The 23037-nt window shown below is 38.6% G+C and overlaps 1 protein-coding gene across 1 annotated transcript in view; it reads right to left on the bottom strand.

Moving 5' to 3' along the window:
* The window catches only part of epn2 (epsin 2), a 29751-nt gene extending 7133 nt beyond the window's left edge, over positions 1–22618 (bottom strand). The window contains exons 1-3 of the mRNA XM_059558285.1: positions 22370–22618; positions 16313–17077; positions 2815–2927 (exon numbers count right to left, since the gene is read on the bottom strand). Coding sequence (XP_059414268.1) covers positions 2815–2927; positions 16313–16907 — 708 coding nt within the window. The 5' untranslated portion in view covers positions 16908–17077; positions 22370–22618. The remainder of the gene's footprint in view (positions 1–2814; positions 2928–16312; positions 17078–22369) is intronic.
* Between the last annotated feature and the right edge of the window lie 419 nt (positions 22619–23037).

The following is a 23037-nucleotide window of genomic DNA, read 5'->3' as shown; positions in this document are numbered from 1 at the left end:
ACGTGCCGTCTGCTGAATCACAGCATGAACCTCCGCCCTGCGTCCTGTGATGATACAGCCCTGTTGTTGTGATTCATGGTGATTCAGCATCAAAATTCAGTTACTGAGGCACGTAAAAATCTGCAGATTACACAATACACATTAAAGCCAAGACTCAGAATTCAGTTAGCAAACCAAGAGACACACCCGACACTTTGTTTCCTCAGCGAGTCGATTTCAAAGGGCAGAGGAGACAGGAAGGAAGCTAGAAATGTAAAATATGTCAGTGGGAAGTAACAGAGGATAGGCTGTAATTTAATCCCTATGTTAATTTGGTGGAAGTAACTTTATATTTGGTTAGCCATATGTGAATATTCATAACAATTAAAGCTTACAAGCGGAAAGGGGAGCAAGAACAGATCAACCTGCAAATCAACATTTGAGCAATTATTTTAATAAAATATTGTTTCAATAAACACTCCAAGTGATCATCTTCCAAAACCCGGAAATTATCAGCAATCAAACACGGGTTAAATGAGGCTGTAGTGCAAGCAAAGCCCCTTTAAAGAGAGCCATTTCACTTAATCAGTGATCATTTCATTTCTAATGTTGCTACATGCAGGACATTTTAGTGTAGGGCTGAAACATGACAGATTTATGCAAAAGCCAAAGAACACAGAGAAAGCAGAAAAAGCTGAGATAAGTGATCTACTTTCACCATTTCACCACAAGCCTCATTATATCAACAGTTAGAATACTACGGTTCCCATATCCTCATAATGATCCCAAATCTGGGACATCTGACGGACATCTCATACAATTGTCCATTTTTTAAATGACCCCTAGTTAAGATCAAGATCTGACAGGGAAGGAGCTCACAGAATGAATCACAATCCCTATAATAGACACCTGTCAGTTATACACTGAGAGGCAGGTCTAATAGGGCCAATAGTGATACACAGAAATGTAGTAAGTCTCTACTGTGTGCACCTCCCTATCAGACAAGCCCCTCCTCAACAGCACTAACATGCCTGCTTTTTTCATTTGTAAATTCATCCCAGATGTCCAAGCGCACACACAGTTCCTTCACATTAATTTTAGAGCACCAAGCATATTCAGAGACTTCAGGAACATTATATTTCCTACTGTATCATCTGCCCCACTTCATCACTTTTATAAGACATGTAAGATGCGGTTTTAAATCCCACTGAGACAGTTGTGTGGTTGTATGGCATCCACACTAATTTGTAAGCTTCCCAAACAATATCCTGTTGCTGGTCTGGCCCCATGTTGCAAGAAAAGGACAACCAGGTATATCGGTGTAAAATGTAAGCCAGCAGAAGGTCATATTTCCTTTTTCTTGATACCATGCCAATTTGAAATATAAGTACAGTGAGAGTGGCTTTCATGTGATGCAAATAGCCCTCAGCTTGCAATTAGAAAAGAAACATTTTCCTAGAAATGGAGTAACCGTATCACCATAGACTAAATATACAGTGACCCGGTTAGTATATGTAAAAGAGAGGCACAGTAAGGTAAACCTGTCCACATGTTCAAAGCTGTAAATAGAAATAATAGGGATGCACCAATAGGCCAATACAGAGTTTATCATTCTTAAAAATTATTTAAAAAAAGAAATAAAAAAAAGATTGGTTCACTCTAAACAGAATCACTATTTGAACATTTCTGTTCCTGCATTCCTCTGTAAAATTGGTTTGAGTAGAAAACATATCGGTAAATAACATTACTTTTAAAACTTTTTCTTTGGCAATAATAATAACAATAACAATAATAATAATAAAGTACAGTGTTTAATTTACTCAAAAAGAAAAATGTATGATCTCTCCAAGTCATAGCCAATGCATCATCTTTTCTAGATTAACCAAAGACCAAATGTATTAAAATAAAAAAATGGTCAACAATTAAAACATTAAATAATTTTTCTTCAAGATATTAAAAAATGTTTCAGAAGGATAAAAAAAGAAAAAAAGGCTACTCCTATAAGCGTTAATTTTGAAATGGGAGATTAGTAGGCTGTATGTTGCATTTTATTATTACATTCAGAAATAATAGGCTAAAATAATGGTAAATAAAAGCAAAATTACAAACACAATTATGCTATTTTAGGTCCCTTCTCTTCACAACAAATCCTCTGCAGTTGTATTTTAGTTTAATATAAGCGTCAAGCCATACCTGTCAGGTGTCTGAAGCCTACCTCTCATTTTGGAATCCAAATGTTTCCATATTCCATACAAGTATTTGGATACTAACCTATTAATTATTATGTAACATAGGTTCTGTTCTTCACTCACATTATCGACGTAAAACTTCATCCTTAATAGGATATATGAGCAGTGAGGCGCTGGTCATACTGAACAGCACAGACTGTACTACAGACTATTTAAATTGAGCAGTGTAACGGTTTCTTTACCTGCATTTTATTTGAAATGTTAATGTCAAATTAGCAAAAAATGGTTATGTGTGTGTGTGTGTGAGGCACCAATGCTCACTGCATTGTTTCCCCAACTGTTACTCTGTAATTTATGTTCATACCAAGGCTGATTTGTTATATAGACAGAAGCAAAACATATTTAAAATCTGTAAAGCTTTTGTATTAATGTTTTCATCAAAAACCTTAATTTCTTTTCGAAAGAAAAACACGAACATCTTGGAAGAAATGGGGGTGAGTAAATTATCTGGATATTTTAATTTAAATCTTTTTCATAAACGTACACCAAGCATCACAGTATTAAATCATATAATTAGCTGTAGATGCATCACATCAGGCAGCAGTTCTAGAGTGGCATTAAGTGACATGATGTACACATGATGTACCTGCTCGGCGGCCTCTCGGCTCATGGCAAGAGCCAGTTGCAACTGTAGCTCCTCTTCTCCACTCGTCTGAGGTCTGGCTTGCTCCAACTCTGAAGATGCATTGGGAGATGTGGCTAAAAACAAACAACACATTATCATTCAAGCACTGCACTGCTACTACACCCGGCTGAGTTATCTTAAGGCAGGGCACGGGTGAGCCAACAGGCACACATTAAAATTACTATTGAGTGGCTTTTATCAGTCATATCACATCTGTCACCCAATGACTAAGTTGTTGTTTAAAGAGGCCAAAGTGAATACTGAATGAACAGCCATGAGAGTGTTGCACGTGCCAGGCCAGAACGAAGGAGCCAAACTGGGTAAATCACAACAGCCTACTGATAATAAGCTTGCTGCTAAACCAGCGGACAAGAGTACATCAATACTAATTGGATTAGGCCAAGCCATGCGTTTAGAAAACACAAGTATCTCTAGCCATTTCGGAGCACATTGATCAGTCGCAGGCCATTGAGAGCCAAAATACCTTAGAAAGAACAGGTCACAAGGCCAGAATTAACACTACGCTTAAAACAACCACAACTGCTCAAATTATAAGCACGACACACGCGACAAAATAAGCTGCAAGTTTGTGTTAAGGTTTTGATGTTTTAAGTCACCATCATTAGTCTAGGCATTTTTGTTGTAAGCAGCATCAATCAATAAACTGCTTGTCTGTAATCCATAAAATCTCTTACAGCCATTAGGCCTAGTCTTGATGTATCACTTCAGTAACGATCAGAAACACTGGACGTGGAGAATCTCAGTGCCTTTTGAAACACAAGCTTCCCGGTTTCTAAACCCTGAGGGACTAGAAATTACAACCAAAGGGCTTGAGTCTGTGGGAAAAGCAGTAGAGGCGAAGAGGGGAAATGAGGTAGTGTGGGCGTGGAGTTTCAGTGAGATCTCAGATGATATCACAAGTGCTTCCAGTCCACACCATGCCACCCTTACAGGGCTAAAATGGAAATATGACTCATATGCCAACTTGCATGGTTCAAAATCAATTTCTCAGAATCATTATTTAAAAAGCAAGTTGGTTTTTCAATTCATAGTCACAGAGATATTTTTTATTATTGGCATAAAGAGTAGTCTACTTTTTTTAAGCTTATTTGGGCTGATAGTAGTGCTGGGCAGTAAACCAGTTCATACCGAAAAACCGGTGTATATTTTTGTTACAATGTTAATTTTGAATATACCGCCATACCGTTGTATTTAATAACTCAGCGTTCGGAAAAACGTTATGCTGCGCCGCGGCCGCGAGACACTGTTTCAGACGGACCCTTTACGATCTTGCACTTCTAAGCAGCAACTGCGAGGCGTGGTGAGGGTAAACACAGTAGTAGAGATCGACCGATATGGTTTTTTATATAGCCAATGACGATGTTTAGAGGTCAGGGTCAGCAGATAGCCGATATGTGCTGCCGATTTTTAGGGCCGATATCTTGAAGTTTTCCCCTTCATTTGCATGCTAAAATGAAACACTAATAATAAGTGGATGCACAACATTTCTAAACTTATCATTTATTGAGCACTGACTTGAACCATCTCTCGAATCTTAATTTTGTGCACTGCACGGTATTAAAATAAAAAATTTATCCAAAGTTAACCAAACAAAATCAATAAACTGACCAAGTATTAAATATTTAAAACAGGTAATATATATATATATATATAAAAAAAAGTCAATCATTTGCATTAAAGTTTTAGAGCATTTATCAAGTAGAATTTTTCAAGTTTGTTGGAACATAAATGTAAACTTAAATATACATTTAAATAAATACAATTTTAGAAATAAAAATCAATTAAACTAAAAAATATAAAAAAATATATATATAAAAAATAAATAACAGTAGTGCTGCAAACACACTAGCAACCAGCAACATTTGTGTTTGGTATAAATGACATGTCTAGTTTACATTAAATAAATAAAAAATATTATAGTTTAACATTCAGATACATTGCGAATATGGAAACATTTGGATATGTGCAGAACGAGACGTGAGCAATAACCTCCAAATACATCTAGTCAAACCCGCACTCGTTGTCCTCGTATGGATCGGATCATTTTTCGGATGAGCAAAAAAAAAAAAAAGGCCAAGACAAATAAACATACGTTTTGTCTTTTTTTTATTAACATTAAATTATTAAATTAAAATATATGAAATCAACTTAAAGTGCACATAATATCTTCTTTTTAACATAATAGCCCCACTTCTCATTTTCCAGTGTGCTGTGATGAAGTGAGCAGTTATCGTCACAGAGCTCTCCGTCCCCCTGGACGTCCACCCGTCTGTCGTGAGCGCAACAGAGGATGCTCGGGATAGTTCATCCACAACTGTTTTCTTCTCCTGTTCATAAAGATCTGGCACAATATTTTCACTCTAACCTCTTTCCTCATCATTATATCTGACAGGGAATACAAAATGCGCGGGCCGTTCAAGCTCCTCCGTTCCTCCGCTCGCCATTACCACTGAGTGTGGACTGAACATGCGCAACTTTTTTTTTTTTTCATAAATCAATCCGGGGGTCAAGTGTGTGCCGAACCGAAGATATTGATCAATGATGATCCGTTGCACCACTACTATAGTGTCATTTGAAAACATTGCAGTTGCGTTTTAAAATACAACAACGAGCGCATTCAGCGGTCTTCCTTGACGGGAATCAGTCAACAAACTAAAATGATCTCCAACGTATGGCGCACTCTCTTCATTTTATAAAATGATCATAATAATATCTATTCATTTTATAGTCCTGCTACTAGCATTTTATTCAGACTAAAACCCCTTTAATTCGGGTGAGAAAGCTTTTTTTCCAAGTAGCTTTTGCACATAATAATAATACCGCTGCAGACGCATTTTGCAGCATTGAGGTAATTAATTGACCATTAATTTAAACGACGATCGATCATGGAAATTATCGAATATTGACATCCCTAAATACAAATGAGTTGGATGGAAAACTGGTTATTGTCTGCATCAAACCATGCTTCTGAAAAAATGTCATTCACCGTTCAGGGAAGCTCCAGCACAGCTGTCTCTCCGAGCACGCTGCTGTCTGTGAGCGGGGCGGAGTAACGTCAGAGACAGTTTACTTTGGTAACGTCACGCTACAGTGTTTGTTAGAGCGGTCAACTTCTCCACCCCATTTACAGAGTGAAATTCTCTGACTACCTTTATCTCCCAGGACTGTTGTTGAATCTTCCAAAACTTTTGGCTTGGGGTGCTTCACATGCAGCAGCAGCACTTTCCACCGCACCAATAACACGGGGCTGCCCGCCGACGTGCCCGACTTTAAATCGGCGCTAAACACGGATATCGGCCGATGCCGATATATTAAAAAATGACATATATCGGCCCGATATATCGGTCGACCTCTACACAGTAGTGCTCTGGTGTTACGTTATAACGCCTGTTTCACACAGTCCGTCTGCTGTGCGTATTAACGGATTTCAGCTGCACGAGGTGGCGGTCAGGGTGTTCAAGGAGCGGTGCTCTGCAGCAGTGCAGTGATTGTTAAGTCTATTTTTGCTGTGCTGCAGGCGCTGAATTAAAGTGAAAGCGCATTGTTCACGGGAAAAATGAACATGGATTGACATGGAAACGCAGTCACATGGGTTTTTGGCTAGGTTTAAAACAAGAAAAAGAGCACTTTTAGATAAACAAGGAAAACAATATGTTAACTTATGGAAGCAGAAAAACAAAGTTCATCAAGACCCGTGGGATTGCTTGTGATAAAGATTTAAATGCAAAATGCACGAGACTGTTTCTGTCTGTGGTGTTTTAATTTTAGATATTTTAACAAGTAGGCTAATTACTGTTTAAATGTTTTGCCGCTTGCTTGAGCAGCTTATTATACAAACCTAGAAGTAAAATGCATGAATAATGCGTTGTTTATATTTATTGACTTTAAACTAATGTCTATATGAAAGATTGTTCTGTGATAAAAGACTTACGATGCTAAAAAAAAAAAAAAAAAAAAAAAAAAAAAAAAAAAAATTGTATTGTTTGTGGACTAAACCGACGTGGATCAGTAGCGGACTGCAAACGCGTCCTGTGTGAAAGCACAATGAGTCCGTGCTGCGGACTGCATATGCACTGCAGGCAGATTATGCATATATAATATCCATTTTATGCAAGTGCTGTCAGGCTTAAACACGAGCAATTTGCTCCAGGACCTTAGCCGCAAGCACGTCTTGGAATATCAACCAGCAGAAAATGCATTGTACACCTGATTATTCATAAAAATACAAAAACGTCATAAACCGGAAAACCGGTATAATTTTGAAAAAAAAAATTATGGTCTCAAATAGTCTCAGCAGGCACAACCAATGGACTCCTTATCCATCATTTTGGGGCTGAGACCAAGACAATTCTATTAAAAGGGGTCATATGATGCAATTTACATTTTTCCTTTCTCTTTTGAGTGTTACAAGCTCTTGGTTCATGAAGAAGATCTGTAAAGTTGCAAAAACTAAAGTCTCAAATCCAAAGAGATATTCTTCAGAGTTAAAACTCTGCCACGTCCTCCTAAAACGCCTCATTCAAACAAGCCCTCACATGTCTACGTCACTATGTGGAACTATTTGAATAATGCCACCCAAATGTCCACGCAAAGACGGCGTGGTTTCAGTAACCGCAGTTAGCATTAAAGCAACTGTGTCAGGGAGATGATGTGTGTACCTAGGTGAAGGCAAAAGCACTTTATTTGGCCTTAGATGCATTTAGGAATCTTTAAGATTACTTACAACAGAACAGCAACGCATTTTATGGACGACCGTTTCGTGAACCTAGAAGTGGAGGTAATTCTGACTTTGCTACAACAATCTGGCGCTTCTGAATCATCTACTGTATGTATGTTTTGTTATTAGTTTAAGTATTTGCTATTGAATGTTCAAATGCTGAGTTTTGCGCATAGTGTGTGTTTGTATGAGTGCTCTTGTTTTTGTGACATATCAGGACACAACTCTGTATAATGACATGGGTATGACACAGGTATTACAAGGAGAGGGTGACTTATGAGGACATAACCCATGTCCCCATTTTTCAAAACACTTATAAATCATACAGAATTAGATTTTTTGAGAAAGTAAAAATGCACAAAGTTTCCTGTGAGGGTTAGGGTTAGGTGTAGGATTGGTGTAGGGCCATAGAATATACAGTTTGTACAGTATAAAACCATTACGCCTATGGGCACTTTTCCAATAGGCGTAACTTATCCAGGGTTTTTCCTGGGTCAAAATTGGTCTTCGGTGGTGGCTGACCGACATGGTCATCCACACACAGCAATGAGTACCCTAGTACCCAAATGATCCACAAGCCCAATATTGACAATAAATGTTACATTTAAAATAAATACAAAGAAACAGTTTGTGATTTTTTTGTTATCCTATTTATTCATGAAAAAAGATCACTGTCATCCTTTCTTGCCCTCTTTGCAAAAAAAGCTGTGAAGTTTAGAAAGATAAAAATCCTTTTTTGATGGACCTGATAATTATTTTAGTATAATCATATCATTTAAAATGTAGCATTAAAAACAGTGTTAAAAGGTGTAATAGTGTAATTTTTTACCATATAAAATGTGATAAAATTTGCAGCTAGCTAGCATCAGCTTGCTTTGTGCTTTGATCTAGTTTATCACTCCAGTCTAACTTTAAACTAAATGATTTTATAGGTAATTTACTACACATTGTCATAGGCCTATACATAATTATTAATGCTAAATTTTACTAAACACTCTTGCTAAATGGGGTAAGCACACCTACTTTCTCATTTCAGATGTGTATGTTCTTCTAAGAAGTAATGATTTGTTATGCACCGATATAGACACTGACGGGCAGACCAATTGGCTCAAAGGAGTCATTAGGTTGCGAATCGGACATTAGCGGACGTGTTGTGTGGGAATCCAGGCTATAAGGACACCGCGAAAGATTTGTCAACACACACACACACACACACACACACAAAACACTTCATAACTGGATAGATTTATTTTTGCGTTTATTTAAAGTTATGTCAGCTGCATGTGCGGATTGCTTGTCAGAAGTTCTAAGAGAAGATAAGGCAACTTTTTTTTGACTGCAATTCACACCCAGCGGTGATTCAGCAAAAATATTTTCCGAATGCGCCACGTGAAACATGGATTCGGTCTTCCAACCTTTAGCATCAGTTGATTTTGATGCGAGGGAGAGAGCAAAGAGAGAACTGAAGACGGAGAGTGCATGCGCGGGGGGAAGGCGCTGTGCTTGTTCTCTCCGTCACTCCCTCAGTAGCCTGCTTCACTCACAAAACCCAATTACAGATCAAATAAGGCTTTGGCGGGACAAAAAATCGTTTTGGCAGCCTCCAAAAAATTTTCAATGTAGGAAAAACCCTGTTATCCCCACTTTTCACAAAAACAAATGTGTGTGTGTGTGCGTGTGAGAAAGAGAGAGAGGGTCACACAGTGGAGTCAGCTGTATTAACGCAAGTGGCTTGTGTATTGCAAACACATACGAGCTTCATCCCTGTGTCCGTCACGCGACTCCGTTCCCCTTTCAGCTTGAACTGATGGTAAAACTAAGGACATTATTAACTGTCTTTACATTTATTTTGAAAGATGAAGCTTGTGATTATTGAAAGGGGCGTTACATTTCTGACCAGTGCTTGTGGTGTTCAGCCAATCACAGTGCACTGGCTCCATTGGCCAATCAGAGCAGACTGCCTTTGTCGGAAGGAGGGACTTTGTAGAAAACTACACATTTGAGAGAGGATGGGCATAGAAGACCTACAATAATGTACAATATCTGAAAATGTTTTTTTTAAACATTAAAGCATGTCAACATATTCTGTTACACCAAATACACAAAAATGATCTTTAAAAAAAGCATTATATGACCCCTTTAATAAATCCGGGTTGTTTTGATTTATTTTGTGTGTTTTTTTTATTGCAAACTAGCATTTGGTAATTTTCGTTACTGTCTGAAACAAAGCAGGGTGTTTAAAGGTGGTGTATGCAGGACTGACACCGAGTGGTTGAACTAGGTATTGCAGACCAAATTCTAAATAGCGTTTTTTTTTTTCACCTAGCCCCTCCTCTTGAGGAGGTTGCCAGATTAACAACACAAACAGGAACAAGCGCACTTGATGAATTAAATGAGCTGTGTTTTCCACCAACTGGCAACCCGGGGTGCTGAAATACAATTGGGTAAACTGGCAGGGGGCGGGTTATACAAACCAAAACAAAGACCGACATTCCGCCCCGAAACTCACATTTTCAAAGGAGAATAACTGACTGTTGCATTAATGCGTTAACTTAGCATGTTTCTTAAATAGCGGCAAACATATTATGGTATTTTGATGCTTTGGTAGAGCCAAAAACTTACATAAAGCCCCTTTAACTAATAGTCAAGTGTTTAACTACATAGTCCAATAGTTATATCGGTTATATCTGAAATTTATATTCAGTTGTATTTGAAATGTTTCAAAATGTGGCCAAAATTATTTTCAAAGAAAATAACTGGTGTCACATTGTTTGTCAAATTCATTTAACAAATTGTAACCATGGTTTAAGCATAAACAAAAGTATTAAAAAAAAGCACCAATGTTTTTGCAGTTTGGAGACATGAGCAAAGTTTGGCTGCATTATGTTGGTTGACAAAGGCATCCAGAATCTATTAAAACCTGTTAACCGTCACCCGTCCCCTCTGTGGGACTCTAAATCTAATCTTGACAAACTATATATTGTTGGAAAGGTCTAAGACTCCCAAATATATATTTTACCAATATTTTTTGTTAAAAATTATGTAGGAAAAGTAATCGATTAATTTACGACAAGAGTGCACCCACAAAAATCTAAATTATAACTGGAGTTTTGACCTTTGTTTAAAAAAAAAGACTTTGTTGCCTTTTTCTCTATCACATCTTAGAAATCATCAGAAATTATATATCGACTGAAAACTTAATCTCAAAATTCATCCTTTAAAACCCATTTTAAAATCAGACATTGCATTTCCATGTTAATGGTACATCAATATGTTACAAAATATTTTCATTCATGAATTATAAAACTTTGGTTTGGATCGTGCACTACAAAGTCAACGTTCAAAAATGTGAGTGACAGTTATGGGGTTAAACAAGGTCAAGATCTTTCCTGAGCTATTGGTTTATTGTGTTGTCCTTTGGCCAAGAGGGTGCCATCCACTGCTCTGAAAACAAAACCTAGGATCTAAGAAAAATGGTAAACAGCTTGACATTTCACAGTTATGCAGCTTTAAATACCCTGTCTTGGATATGTGCACCTGTGAATGTCTTACACACAGTTTACCAACACAATGAGCTTTTTAATGTACATGAAACTGATAATGGGGGAGTCTTCAGTGTAAGCAAAAGCTTAAAACGACAAAAGGTGTGCACAAGGGGAAAAATGCTTGTTTTGACATCTGATGATGACTTCATATGAAGCAGTTTCTAATTAAGAAACTAAAAAGGTTTCAGAGGTTTTCCGTCAGCAGTTTTATAAGCAGTACATTCACATGACTACAGAACTAATACACAGCATTAGGGCTGGGAAAATAAATCGGTGCATCACGAATAAAGGAATTATTCAACACCGATTTTGAGATTTTCTGAATGCATCGCGATTCTTTCATAGAAAAGGGTCTATAATTTTTAGCATATATTTTTAGGATTTGGCTGGACAGCCAAAATTTTTAAGCTAATGTTTATTTGACAAGATCTATGCATGCGTGTTGGTTTATACACAAAAGCATACATTTGATCTGCTCATATAAAGTGACAATCTCTTCAGAAGACTTGGTTTAAACTGCTCGATTCATATGGATTACTTTTACAACGTCCTTTTAGTGCTTTAAGCTTGAAAATAGTGATTACATAGACAAACAAATTAATTAACAAAAATGACAGGTAATAGTGTCTTCATTTGTGCCCGGAGGCCAAATATAGGTTTGGAACTACATCAGTGTATGTAAATAATTATAATTACAATTTTTGGATGAACTATTGCTTTAACTTACATGATCAGTGAAAGACAGACCAAAGAATGATCGGTGGTTCTAGATCAAGAAAACTATATGCCAGAATATCATTATAAATAAAAAGTTTCTATCATATAACACTGAATTAATTTTATAAACCAACAAAATCACATCTTAAGGTTTTGCACTCATATCCTAATTTTCCTCAGTCTGATGAAGTGTGAATTACATGTGACTGGCAGCCCATTTACACTTTCTGGAGAAACAATACCAGGAAACTAGCAGAGGAATGCAAATTGTTCCTTTTTGTTACTGACTCAGCCGTTTACACCCTCTTTCATGGAATAAAGCTCGCCATACACTTTTTCCATCTTCTCCTTAATCCAACACATTAATGCATTTGATTACACTAGGAGAAGGTCACAAATGACACTTTACTTTCAACGGCTTGAAAATTTTTTGAGCTTGAAATTTTGGATTATGATTAAATAATTGGCTGACTTCGAGCATATTATCAAATTCTTTTTTTAACACTGTATAAAAGATGCAGGGGGTAATAGCAAAAAAGGAGAGAGAAATATTGAACTTCCTCCGTGAAGCACAGGGCAGAGCAAAATACCTCTGGGAGTTCAGGAATTCTGTCTTCCTGTAAGGAGCTGAGGGAATGGGGAGCAGCTGAGGGAATGTCCAGGGCAGACGTACAGCCACGGAGTGCTGCAGGGAGGCACAAGAGAGGATGTGTCTCATGCAGGGTAACAGCAGACAATCAGTTTCCTGGTCTGCAGCGTAAAGAATCTGCACCATGCAGTTTGAGCTCCAGGTGTGCAGCGTTTCTCAAAATGAATACGACAAAGTTGACTCTTTTACAACCACACCAGCCCAGATTTAGTTGTTGGCATTAACAACAACATTTCAGAGATAATAGGAAAAGATCAGCAGGCTACCAACCTTTTATTGTCGGTAAAGGGCTTAATGTGGTCCTCAAGAATTACAATAGCCTGTAACATTAAAAAAAGCTTCAGTCCAAGAGCTACAGCGAATGACCCTGCTAACCTACCACACAAAACAAAAAAACTGACCCTTAAACTAGTCTTAATGGTATAGTTCACCCAAAAATTTTATTCTGTCATCATGTGATGCACAGGAGCCGGCGTTCTGATTAGGGCTGCATGATATTTAATTTCAGCATCGATATCGTGTCGCAATGTGCGCATACTGACCGTTTTCTTTGCTCACACATAGACACAGTGTCACAGGACGAGACATCTGCCGTGGTGCGCCGCAGCTGAAGTCTGTCTACACTGGAGTCGACAAAGCAACCATTAAAATCATATGAACTTTGTGTCAGTACGTCATAAATAGAACACGGTATCAGTTTAATGTCGTGTCACGCCCCATCCAGTGTAGACAGCATTAATGATATTAATGGGTAGGCCATTTCCTTTCATCGCACTGCACCACTCACATCCAGTGCTAGACACACAGTGAGAGCCAAGCAGATGCATGTGAACTCTGAATTCAGTTCACTTTCGCTTCTATTAATGACACATATGCGCAAAATTGTCAAAATGCATGTCTCTGCCAGTATCCTTGTAAACACAGTTACTTGTGGGTTATCTGAAGGTAAACAATTGAGAAAGATAATGGATGTGAGAATTTTTTAACTTTAACAGATTTATTAGGTTTAATTTATACAGTGAAGGCTTTGCAGTGTTATTTTACATTCGATTTTTCAATTTCTGTACCTGAATACTGTTAGACTTGCCTAATAAATGTAAAGCACTGTTCATTTCGTATCTTTGTTCTTTATCTATGCTTGTAATTTGTTTATTTTCTATACTCATTTACTCACCTACAAAATCACCCCATCATTTATTTTTTTCCCCAAATAGAACCATTCAAGTCATCTGGTGATTTTCTTTTTCATATCACAATATATAAAATCACAGAAAAACAAAATATCGCAATGTGTGTTTTTTTTCCAATATCATGCAGCCCTAATTCTGATGTATAACCCGAAGGCGCTGCACCTTGTTCGCAAGCAAAGGAACGCACATACAAGTCATGGTACTGTCATGAATGTGCATCAAAGACTGACAAGCGATACAGGAACTTGTTAAATAATTGCTGCACACAAAAGTATTCTCATAGCTTCAAAACATTACGGTCGAACCACTGATGTCACACTGACTATTTTGATGAAGTCCTCACTACCTTTCCGGGCCTTGAACATGGTAGCTGCTTTGCGGTCTATTCAGTTTCAAAAAGCTCTCAGATTTCATCAAAACCATCTTAATTTGTGTTCCGAAGATGAACAAACATCTTAAGTCTGAAATACACTACACAACTTTTAAAATCTGAACAGATTTTTAAAACGCTAGGCATCATACACTTACCGACTGAGGGTCACACAACAGCAGACTTTGAATTCATTCCAATCATAAACTCACGAAGAAAAATGTGCCTTGTTACTAGGAGACACATTACAAATTAAAACAATGTGTTGTAAAATCAGCTGAAAATATCAAACATGTTTGATATACTCCTACTGGATGGAATCAAAACCTGAAACTAAAAAAAAAAAATCTGTAAGTCAGCGGACAATTGGTGCAAAAAAGACTCCTAATTTGGCACTAGATACATGGTGTGTTCAAGTCCTCCAGGGAAAGTTAGTATTTAAAAGTTTAGAAGTCAAAACTTCAGGTCCATTCAAGTCACAATAGTCAGAGTGCAAAAATTCAGCAAGATTTATTAACTCTTATAGAAAATTATGTATAATGAAAGTGCATTAGGTGTGTTTTTGCTTGTTTTATATTTGCATTTAATTTATTAAATGCATTGTAAATGGAATAGTTACATATTATTAGGGGTGCACCGAAATTTCGGCCGCCGAAAATTTTCGGCCGAAATGGCATTATCGGTTTCGGGCCGAAATAAAAAAAACAGCCGAAAACGTAAACCGAAAATGAATGTCACCCGCCCCTCCCATCCGTGAGCAAGCGCTTAGGTTTCACTCACGGTAGAGCTGTTATCACGCGTCTGCCTATCAAAGATTAAGCATGTCAAAGGGCTGTCACAATCAAAAAAAGCTTGTCACAAAAGCTGCACAATCGATCGGACCAACCAACACAAGTTTCGAAAACGAAAACAGGGAATCGATTTTAACGGCCTTCTCTCGGAGCGTGTCCAGCTCGTCACTATACACTCGCAGCGAACGCGCGTCACACAGCAACTGCAGGTTCTGACACACACACACACGCACACACAGAGCCTATTAGTGCATAATATCAATGTAGCCTTCAGTAATGTTTTTCATTGATGTTATGGCAGTCCACATTGCTGACTTGTGCGCGTCTCAAACGCCCTCTTTACGTTCGCCCTAATGCCTGTTTAGTTGTCGGTGGATTTGCCTATATTTGGCGTTGAAAAATGGATCAACGCCAAATATAGGCAATTTACTAACGATTCAATGAACACTTTGCCTATGTCTCAAAAATCGAACAGGATTTTTTTTTCACAAAAGTGACAGCCCTATACGAGAGGACACCAAAGTTGCAATATGTAACATTTGTTCTGCAAAAATCTCCAAAATTGTGGATTTTTTTGCACAATTTTTAAAAAAACTATTTTATTTGATGGAACATAAAACTTGAAGAATAACTATTATATATATTTATTGTAAAAAATATTTTATGTTTTGTTATGTAACTGTTAATAAAAGTTTGATTATTATACTGTGATTTTTCAATTCAGATCCATTAAATCCAAGCAATATATATATACGTTTTTAAAAGAAGCCATTTTCGGCTTCAGTTTCGGTTTTCGGCCAAGTGCATCCTAAATTTTCGGTTTCGGCGCAGAATTTTCATTTCGGTGCATCACTACATATTATGTCATGTTTGTACAATACCAGCTACTGGAAACTGGGGGTTTAAATAAAGTTAAGAGCTTTCCACGCATAATGATGACTGCGTTCAACATGTAAATATGATCTTTCCAACATGACTTCATCGCACCAAAAGTACCCATCAGCCGATGGCAAATTTTTGTGGGTGTTATAGGGATCCTACAGTGACAAGATGACACTAACCTCTTGCATGTTTGTTCATTAAATGTGCCCCGTACCACAAAACCAGTCATAATGGTCCATTTTTTTAAATTAGGATTTATACAACATCTGAAAGCTAAATAAATAAGATTTCTATTAATGTATGGTTTGTTAAGACAGGACAATATTTGGCTGAGATGCACCAATTTGAAAATCTGGAATCTGAGAAATAAGAGAAAAATCGCCTTTATCGCTGTCCAAATTAAGTTCTTAGCAATGCATATTACTCATCAAAAATTAAGATGATATATTTACAGTAGGCAATTTACATAATATCTTCATAGAACATGATCTTTACATCCTAATGATCTTTGGCATAAAAGAAAAATTGATCAGCTAATCTAACTTGGCTAGCAAGTTAACAAGCTAAAGAAACTTACATCCATGATATGATGCAGGTGAGCCCTCAGACTTGCCATACTCCTCTGAGTAGCTGGTGGACAGGTTGGGCTGGCTGGAGCCACGGCCGAAGCTGATCTGATTGTTGCTGCCCACACTGGTGGCCACCTGCGCCATGCGCTCCTTAGTCTTCAGGGCCTGAGAGCGTTCACCCTTCAGACGGTCATCATCCTTCAGTAGCACAACCAGCTGCTTCGACTTCTCCCTGACGTTGATGCCCTGGTCTTTGCCGTCCCGATCGATATATTGGAAATCTTTGAGCGTCTGTATGGCAAAGATGTTCTCTTTGCACTGCAGGGCCACTCGCTCGGAGCCCGTTTTGATCAGGTAGTCCAGCAGTGTCAGGGCCTTGTACACATGCCGCCAGTTCTTTCCGTGGTCATTCAGCCTCTTCCAAATCATGCTCATTATCTCTGAAAATGCCACCACATTGTAAGTGAGGTCAGCGATCTCTGACATCAGAGAACTGGAAGGGCCCCATGGGTCATTGGAAGTCGCTTCCCTGACCTTCTTCTCTGGCTCTGAATAGTTATTTACCACATTTTTCATCTGTCTCCGAATAGTTGAGCTTGGCATGGTGGCGTGTAGTGTTCAAATCCTTGAGAGTTAAAAAAAAAAAAAAAAAAAGAAGTCTTGTGTAATAGTTAGAACACAATCTCGGTTTCAACGGTTTCTCTGTTACTCTGTGCCTGTTAAAACCATTTCCACAGACTGAAGGAAGCCAGCTCGATGAATTCCTCCATTACCTGAAACACAAAACCAAAATGTCATACAGAAACGGAAAAGGTTCAAACCAGAAGCTAGTAACAGATGCAAAACAATTAGACTGTATACAATCTAGTGCACATGAAAAACAGTAAAAGCAATTATCCTGTTCGTTTTTCTTTCCACAAACATTACACAAAAAGAAAGTGATGTGCTGATAACCATGATGAATTACACAAGGTGCATACAGAAGTTTAATGGTCCATTACCAAACTACACTTGCAGCTCCTTCAGTTAATACCACAATTCAGATATAGATAAATTTATCTCGGCTGTTCACAACACATCATTACCACCCAGGTACACGTGGAGTAAAACATTACTGTGTACACACAGAGGGGCGGCTTAGTGTGTGAAGCGCTTCCTATTACTCATCTTTTACGGTAACACAGCACTCATGTGGGAAGACATCTTATTTCACAAAAGTAATTGCACCATACCATACTCTCCATTACAATATGGCATGTAAAGTCAGTCTATGCTTGAACTCAGCACAAATGAAGCATCAAAGTCATACTAAATATAAGTTTCCTGTCCTGAGAACACCATGACACTTCAATCGCCAAGAAACCATCTCAACCCATCCCAGAAATTCATTAAAAGCTACTGATATGTGACTCCTGCTCTCCTGCGGAGGGGCCAATAGATCGCTCGCTGCCTTACGAGCAACCCCCACTGCCGCTCCCCCAAGCCTGCATTCACATGAATACAGCCATGGCCTAATGAAACATCTGCTGCTTTAATGACCAGTTCAAGCCCAGCACATCAGAGGAAGAGAGGGGCAACTGTATCACTACCGGAACAAAGCTCCAGTAGCTCTCACTGTGACGGGGGCCCAGGAAGCCAGCACACAGGCCCGGGTCTGTGTAATGATGGCCTCCTCTACACTAAAAGAACAGGTCTGGCAATGTCCTGCCAATATCAAGGAGTCTCAGTGATCGGTCTTGAAGCAGCACCAGAGACTGAGCATAGCAAGTCTTATGAGCAGCACTGGCTCTCTTTTTTCTACTTCAAGAAGACATGAAACCGGTCCAGGAAATCAGCTGAAGTAATACTAGGACACTTTAAAAGATGTAAATGCTTCAAAAGGACCCGATCTGCTTCTATAAAATAGTTTTGATAACACTACTCTTGCACTACATGGAAATGCTGCTATAAAATGTATTTTTGGGAACAGGCAGTGTTTTATCAACACCAGATCACTACAGAACTTCCTTATTCTGAGAACTGTTGATTACCTCCTCGAAATCTCCTTCAGTATTTGGTTAACAATATGTTGCTACTTAGCAGCAACACACTTTTTATCACTAAAAATAAAACCAATGCCATTCTTTATACTTATTTACAATTGTGTTTAAAGTTTTTCTACAAGTAATATAATTATGAAAAACAGTAAGTTTAAAACTTAAACAAGTTTAACCCAAATTTAATTTGTCTTAATGAAATTTAAACATTTTATTTTTTGGTAAATATGGAGATTTGATTCGATTAATTTATGTTAACTTTGACAAAATCCGTGACCATATTAAAATGTAAGTTTCATTTTCATGACTGGATTTTGAGATTCCGTCCACATTTTCTGCTTCGCAGAAATCATAGCGCTGTATTCGTCAAGAACCAAGTACTCGGTACCACCGGTACATGGCTGGCAGCCATATCACCCTGGAGCCCAAGACCGGTTTCCCACTGAAGCTAAGCAGGGCTGAGCCTGGTCAGTACCTGGATGGGAGACCTCCTGAGAAAACTAGGTTGCTGCTGGAAGAGGTGCTAGAGAGGCCAGCAGGTGGCGCTCACCCTGTGGTCTGTGTGGGTCCTAGTGCCCCAGTGTAGTGATGGGGACACTATACTGTCAACAAGCACCGTCCTTCGGATGAGACGTTAAACCGAGGTCCTGACTCTCTGTGGTCAGTAAAAATCCCAGGATGTCTTTCGAAAAGAGTAGAGGTGTGACCTCGGCATCCTGGCTAAATCTGCCCATTGGCCTCTGACCATCATGGCCTCCTAACAATCCCCATATCTGCTGATTGGCTTCATCACTCTGTCTCCTCTCCACCAGTAAGCTGGTGTGTGGTGGGCGTTCTGGCGCACTATGGCTGCCGTCGCATCATCCAGGTGGATGCTGCACACTGGTGGTGGATGAGGAGATACCCCCTGTCTATGTAAGCGCTTTGAGTGTCTAGAAAAAGCGCTATATAAATGTAATGAATTATTATTATTATTATTATAAAGAAACCTGGTACCGTGACATTTTCATTTTTTTAGTACCGACTTGGTACAGAAGTATTAGGTCTTTTGACAACACACACACACACACACATATATATATATATATATATATATATAGTAAGTTTAGTTTGAATAATTAGCAGCAACACACACAATGCATACTCACATTGTAAAATAAATATGCGTTGATTGGAAATAGTGTAAGGTCTTGCAATGTGTTTAAAAAAAATACTACTATTACCAATAATAATTCTGATAACTTATCTGAATGTCCCTTTTTTAATGTTTCATGTGCAAGGTTCTAACATGAGAAAACTATTAAAAAGTTGAATAAAGGTGTTCTATATGTCCATTTATTTAGACTGTGTAAATATAGTGCACTCAAAAATAAAATTACTTATTTGGAGACTTCTTAATATCATCAGCAAAAAAGTTAATTTATTAATATAGTGAAAGTGGTGACATTTGCCAAGTATGGTAACCCATACTCGGAATTGGTGCTCTGCATTTAACCCATCCAAGTGCACAGACTGCAGTGAGAAGTGAACACACACCCGGAGCAGTGGGCAGCTATGCACCCTGTGGTTCAGTGCCTTGCTCAAGGGAAACTTCAGCCATGGGTATTGAGTGTGGAAGAGAGCGCCGTTTATTCACTCCCTCTCACCTACAACTCCTGCCAGCACTGAGACTCGAAACTGCAACCTTCTAGTAACTAGTCCAAGTCTCTAACCATCAGTTGGGGTTTTGGTGCCTTGCTCAAGGGCACCTCAGTCGTGGTATTGCCGGCCCGAGACTCGAACCCACAACCCTAGGGTTAGGAGTCAAACTCTCTAACCACTAGGCCACAACTTCCCCACAAAATAAAAATAAATACAAAATCCGAAGACCCCATTAGATGGTTTGACTGACAGTTGTCTTTTCTGTGTTGATGCATTTTGTATTGAAACATGTGGTTTGGGTACAACGTACTCTATTTTTTTAATTATGACACATCTTTGAGTATTCATTCACTATTTGGCTACTCAAATACAGGGGGAGGGGAATTCTCATTCTAGACCACATCTGATTGGAAAACAATATGAGCAGCACAGAAAAGGTCTTCAATATTTTTGTCTCATTTTCCCAGAAGAGAAAGAGAACAAAAAACAACCCTAATGCAAAGTGCACACAGGCACCAAAACGAAAATTAGCCCACACAACATAGGCCATACAATAATTGCAAAAAAAAAAAAAAAAAAACAATCACGGTGACCTTGCTGCACACAGCAACTGCTTTGACCTATTCCTCCCAACATTTGCCATGCGCATGACACCCATGCAATGAATACTAATCCGGCATTAGAATCACCAACAACAAGTTCTGCAGAGCTGTGAAGGGACAGGTAACCCTGATAAGACTAAATCCAAACAAAAGACGAGCATGGCAAGTGCCAGCATGTCTCATGTTTTTAAGGATCAATTGTGGAAGCACCAAGGAAGGGTGTGAGGTGACAGAGCGAATCCAGCAGCGAAGAAAAAGCAGGCGTTAAGATTCTGCATGCTTAAACACTACAAGAATTAAGAGGGAGAATTAGGGGGTAAATGCACACATCTCTTGAATTACTCCATAGAAATCAGCCCTGCAGGGCGAACTGAAAAAGGTGGATGTTATATAAGCCAGCACTTGTGAGAATGGGCTTCTCCTCACAGGTAAACCAGCCAGTTCTGTCACTTCCTATACATAATGCTACAGAAAGCTCTCGACATCTAATGTATCGAATATTCTAGCAATAAATCAGAAAGAAAAGACGTGACCAAAGGTAAACTCCACTTTGGTGGCTAAATAAAGGCAGATGATCGGCTCTTGTTGTGCTGTCCTCCAGAGACACAGTTTGTCTAATTACAGGAAGCAAAACATTAAAAGATGAAGATGCATATGCAGCAGAAATTGAAAACTGAAAAACTGTAGAAATCACAGACACGGCTCCCCTCAATCACGGGTGTGTCCAGCAAGAGATCAGAGGAGGAACTGTGAGAAATCTCCGTGTTATGGGGACAAAACCGCTTTGGTCACACTGTCCACAATCTTTGTAGTGTTGACAAAACAAACGCGTCAAACCACAAATCCATCTTTACCAAAATTTAAGCAGCGGGTTTTTGAATAGACCGTAATCTCACAGAGAAACTGTCGACAAACTAATCTGAGAACACCATAAATGTAAACAGAGCAGAAAGTGTTTGGTGAACATCTCAGGAACGGATTGAATAAACCAAAGTTAAGTCGTGGTGAAATATTTATTTAAGACACTATAGCTAGACGAAATAGACTTACAGTTTATGCACCGAATGGAGCAAGATTACGGAAAGGAATAGAAAATCTTGAGTTTACAAAAACATAACCGTTACACAAACACAAATAGTATTGTTTTTGTTAACAGCAGTTTAACCAAACAAGGCCGGTTACAAATGTACTGAAGTAACTTATCGAGCCAACTTTAGCACAACCAAACTAATAAAAATGTACAGCTAGGGACCAAAATACAAAACAAACCTGGGTTTAACGGTCCTTGTATATTTTTAAATGTATAAAGTAACATTAACGACTTTAGAACGTTTCCGTTTAATTGCTAACTACGTTAGCAAGCTACAGAAACCACGACGAAAGTTTTCGTTAACTATGATAACTTTTTAAAAACTAAACTAATTTATGTCATTAATATAATGTTGCCGAATATGCTGTAAGCCTCAGCGCATCCAGACTGTGGTGGATTGGCGTTTTATTTTTAATATCACCGACTCTTTAAACGCTATAAAGTGAGTTTAAATATTAACGATAGCCGTTTAGGCTAGCTAACTGTGGCTATGCGCCGACTAACTTGCTAATTTAATTAAATATCACTCGTATTCCTTTCAGACCGTGAAGGAAATCGAGCTTTATCATAGCATTTCACTTTAAATAAAGTGTTTAATGCAGAATTACTTAAAGCTCAAGCCGAAATGTGTGCAGTGCTCGGCGGAGATATCGCCACACTGAGAGATAAGACTAGAAAACAAAACCAGTAACTTACCAAACCTCCTGTGCCGATGATGACCGGAGGTAACACCCGGCATAAGTACACACTACTCGTGTGAGAGAGATAGAAACTTTATTTTCTGAGACACGGTGTAGTCGAGGTGTGTGTTGATGTGACGGTAGTGTTAAGAGTGCTGGGCTTGTGTGTGTTCAACATGGCGCTCTGGCTGCACATTCATCCTCCTCCGAGGCCGAGGGGCGAGACAAATCAAAGGGTGTGACCAAACTCACTGGGCTTCATTCGGAAAACTCGTTATTTCCCAAATATCCCCAATGCGAGCCTCTTTAACGCCACGGAAGTCGAGCAAGACACCTATAAAGCGATGTTCTTCTGAAATGAGTGTACACTTACCGTCATCGTAAGATAAGCGTGCTCTTGAGTTACCGAAACCGATAAACTCTGCGGAATGTGGCCCCCAAGTGGGCTTATATTAGAAACATCTGACTGTGATCCTGAGGAGGGGGGAATGTTTCTAGGAAAAAAGAAACTTCACGTTCTCATCGTGTTTAAAATAGCTATGTCTCAGAGGAAGATGTACAGCGTGGACGACTCATAACAGTACAACAATACTCAATAACGTTTCCCTCGGTTGTGCAAAAAATGTAAAATAGACTAATTTCCACCAAAACACCACGGTTATGGTTGATCAGGTAAAGCAAAAA

The sequence above is a fragment of the Carassius carassius genome, chromosome 1 (assembly GCF_963082965.1).
Source record: "Carassius carassius chromosome 1, fCarCar2.1, whole genome shotgun sequence".
In the NCBI taxonomy this organism is placed as follows: Eukaryota; Metazoa; Chordata; class Actinopteri; order Cypriniformes; family Cyprinidae; genus Carassius; species Carassius carassius.
This window is presented reverse-complemented; position numbering and strand designations above follow the sequence as displayed.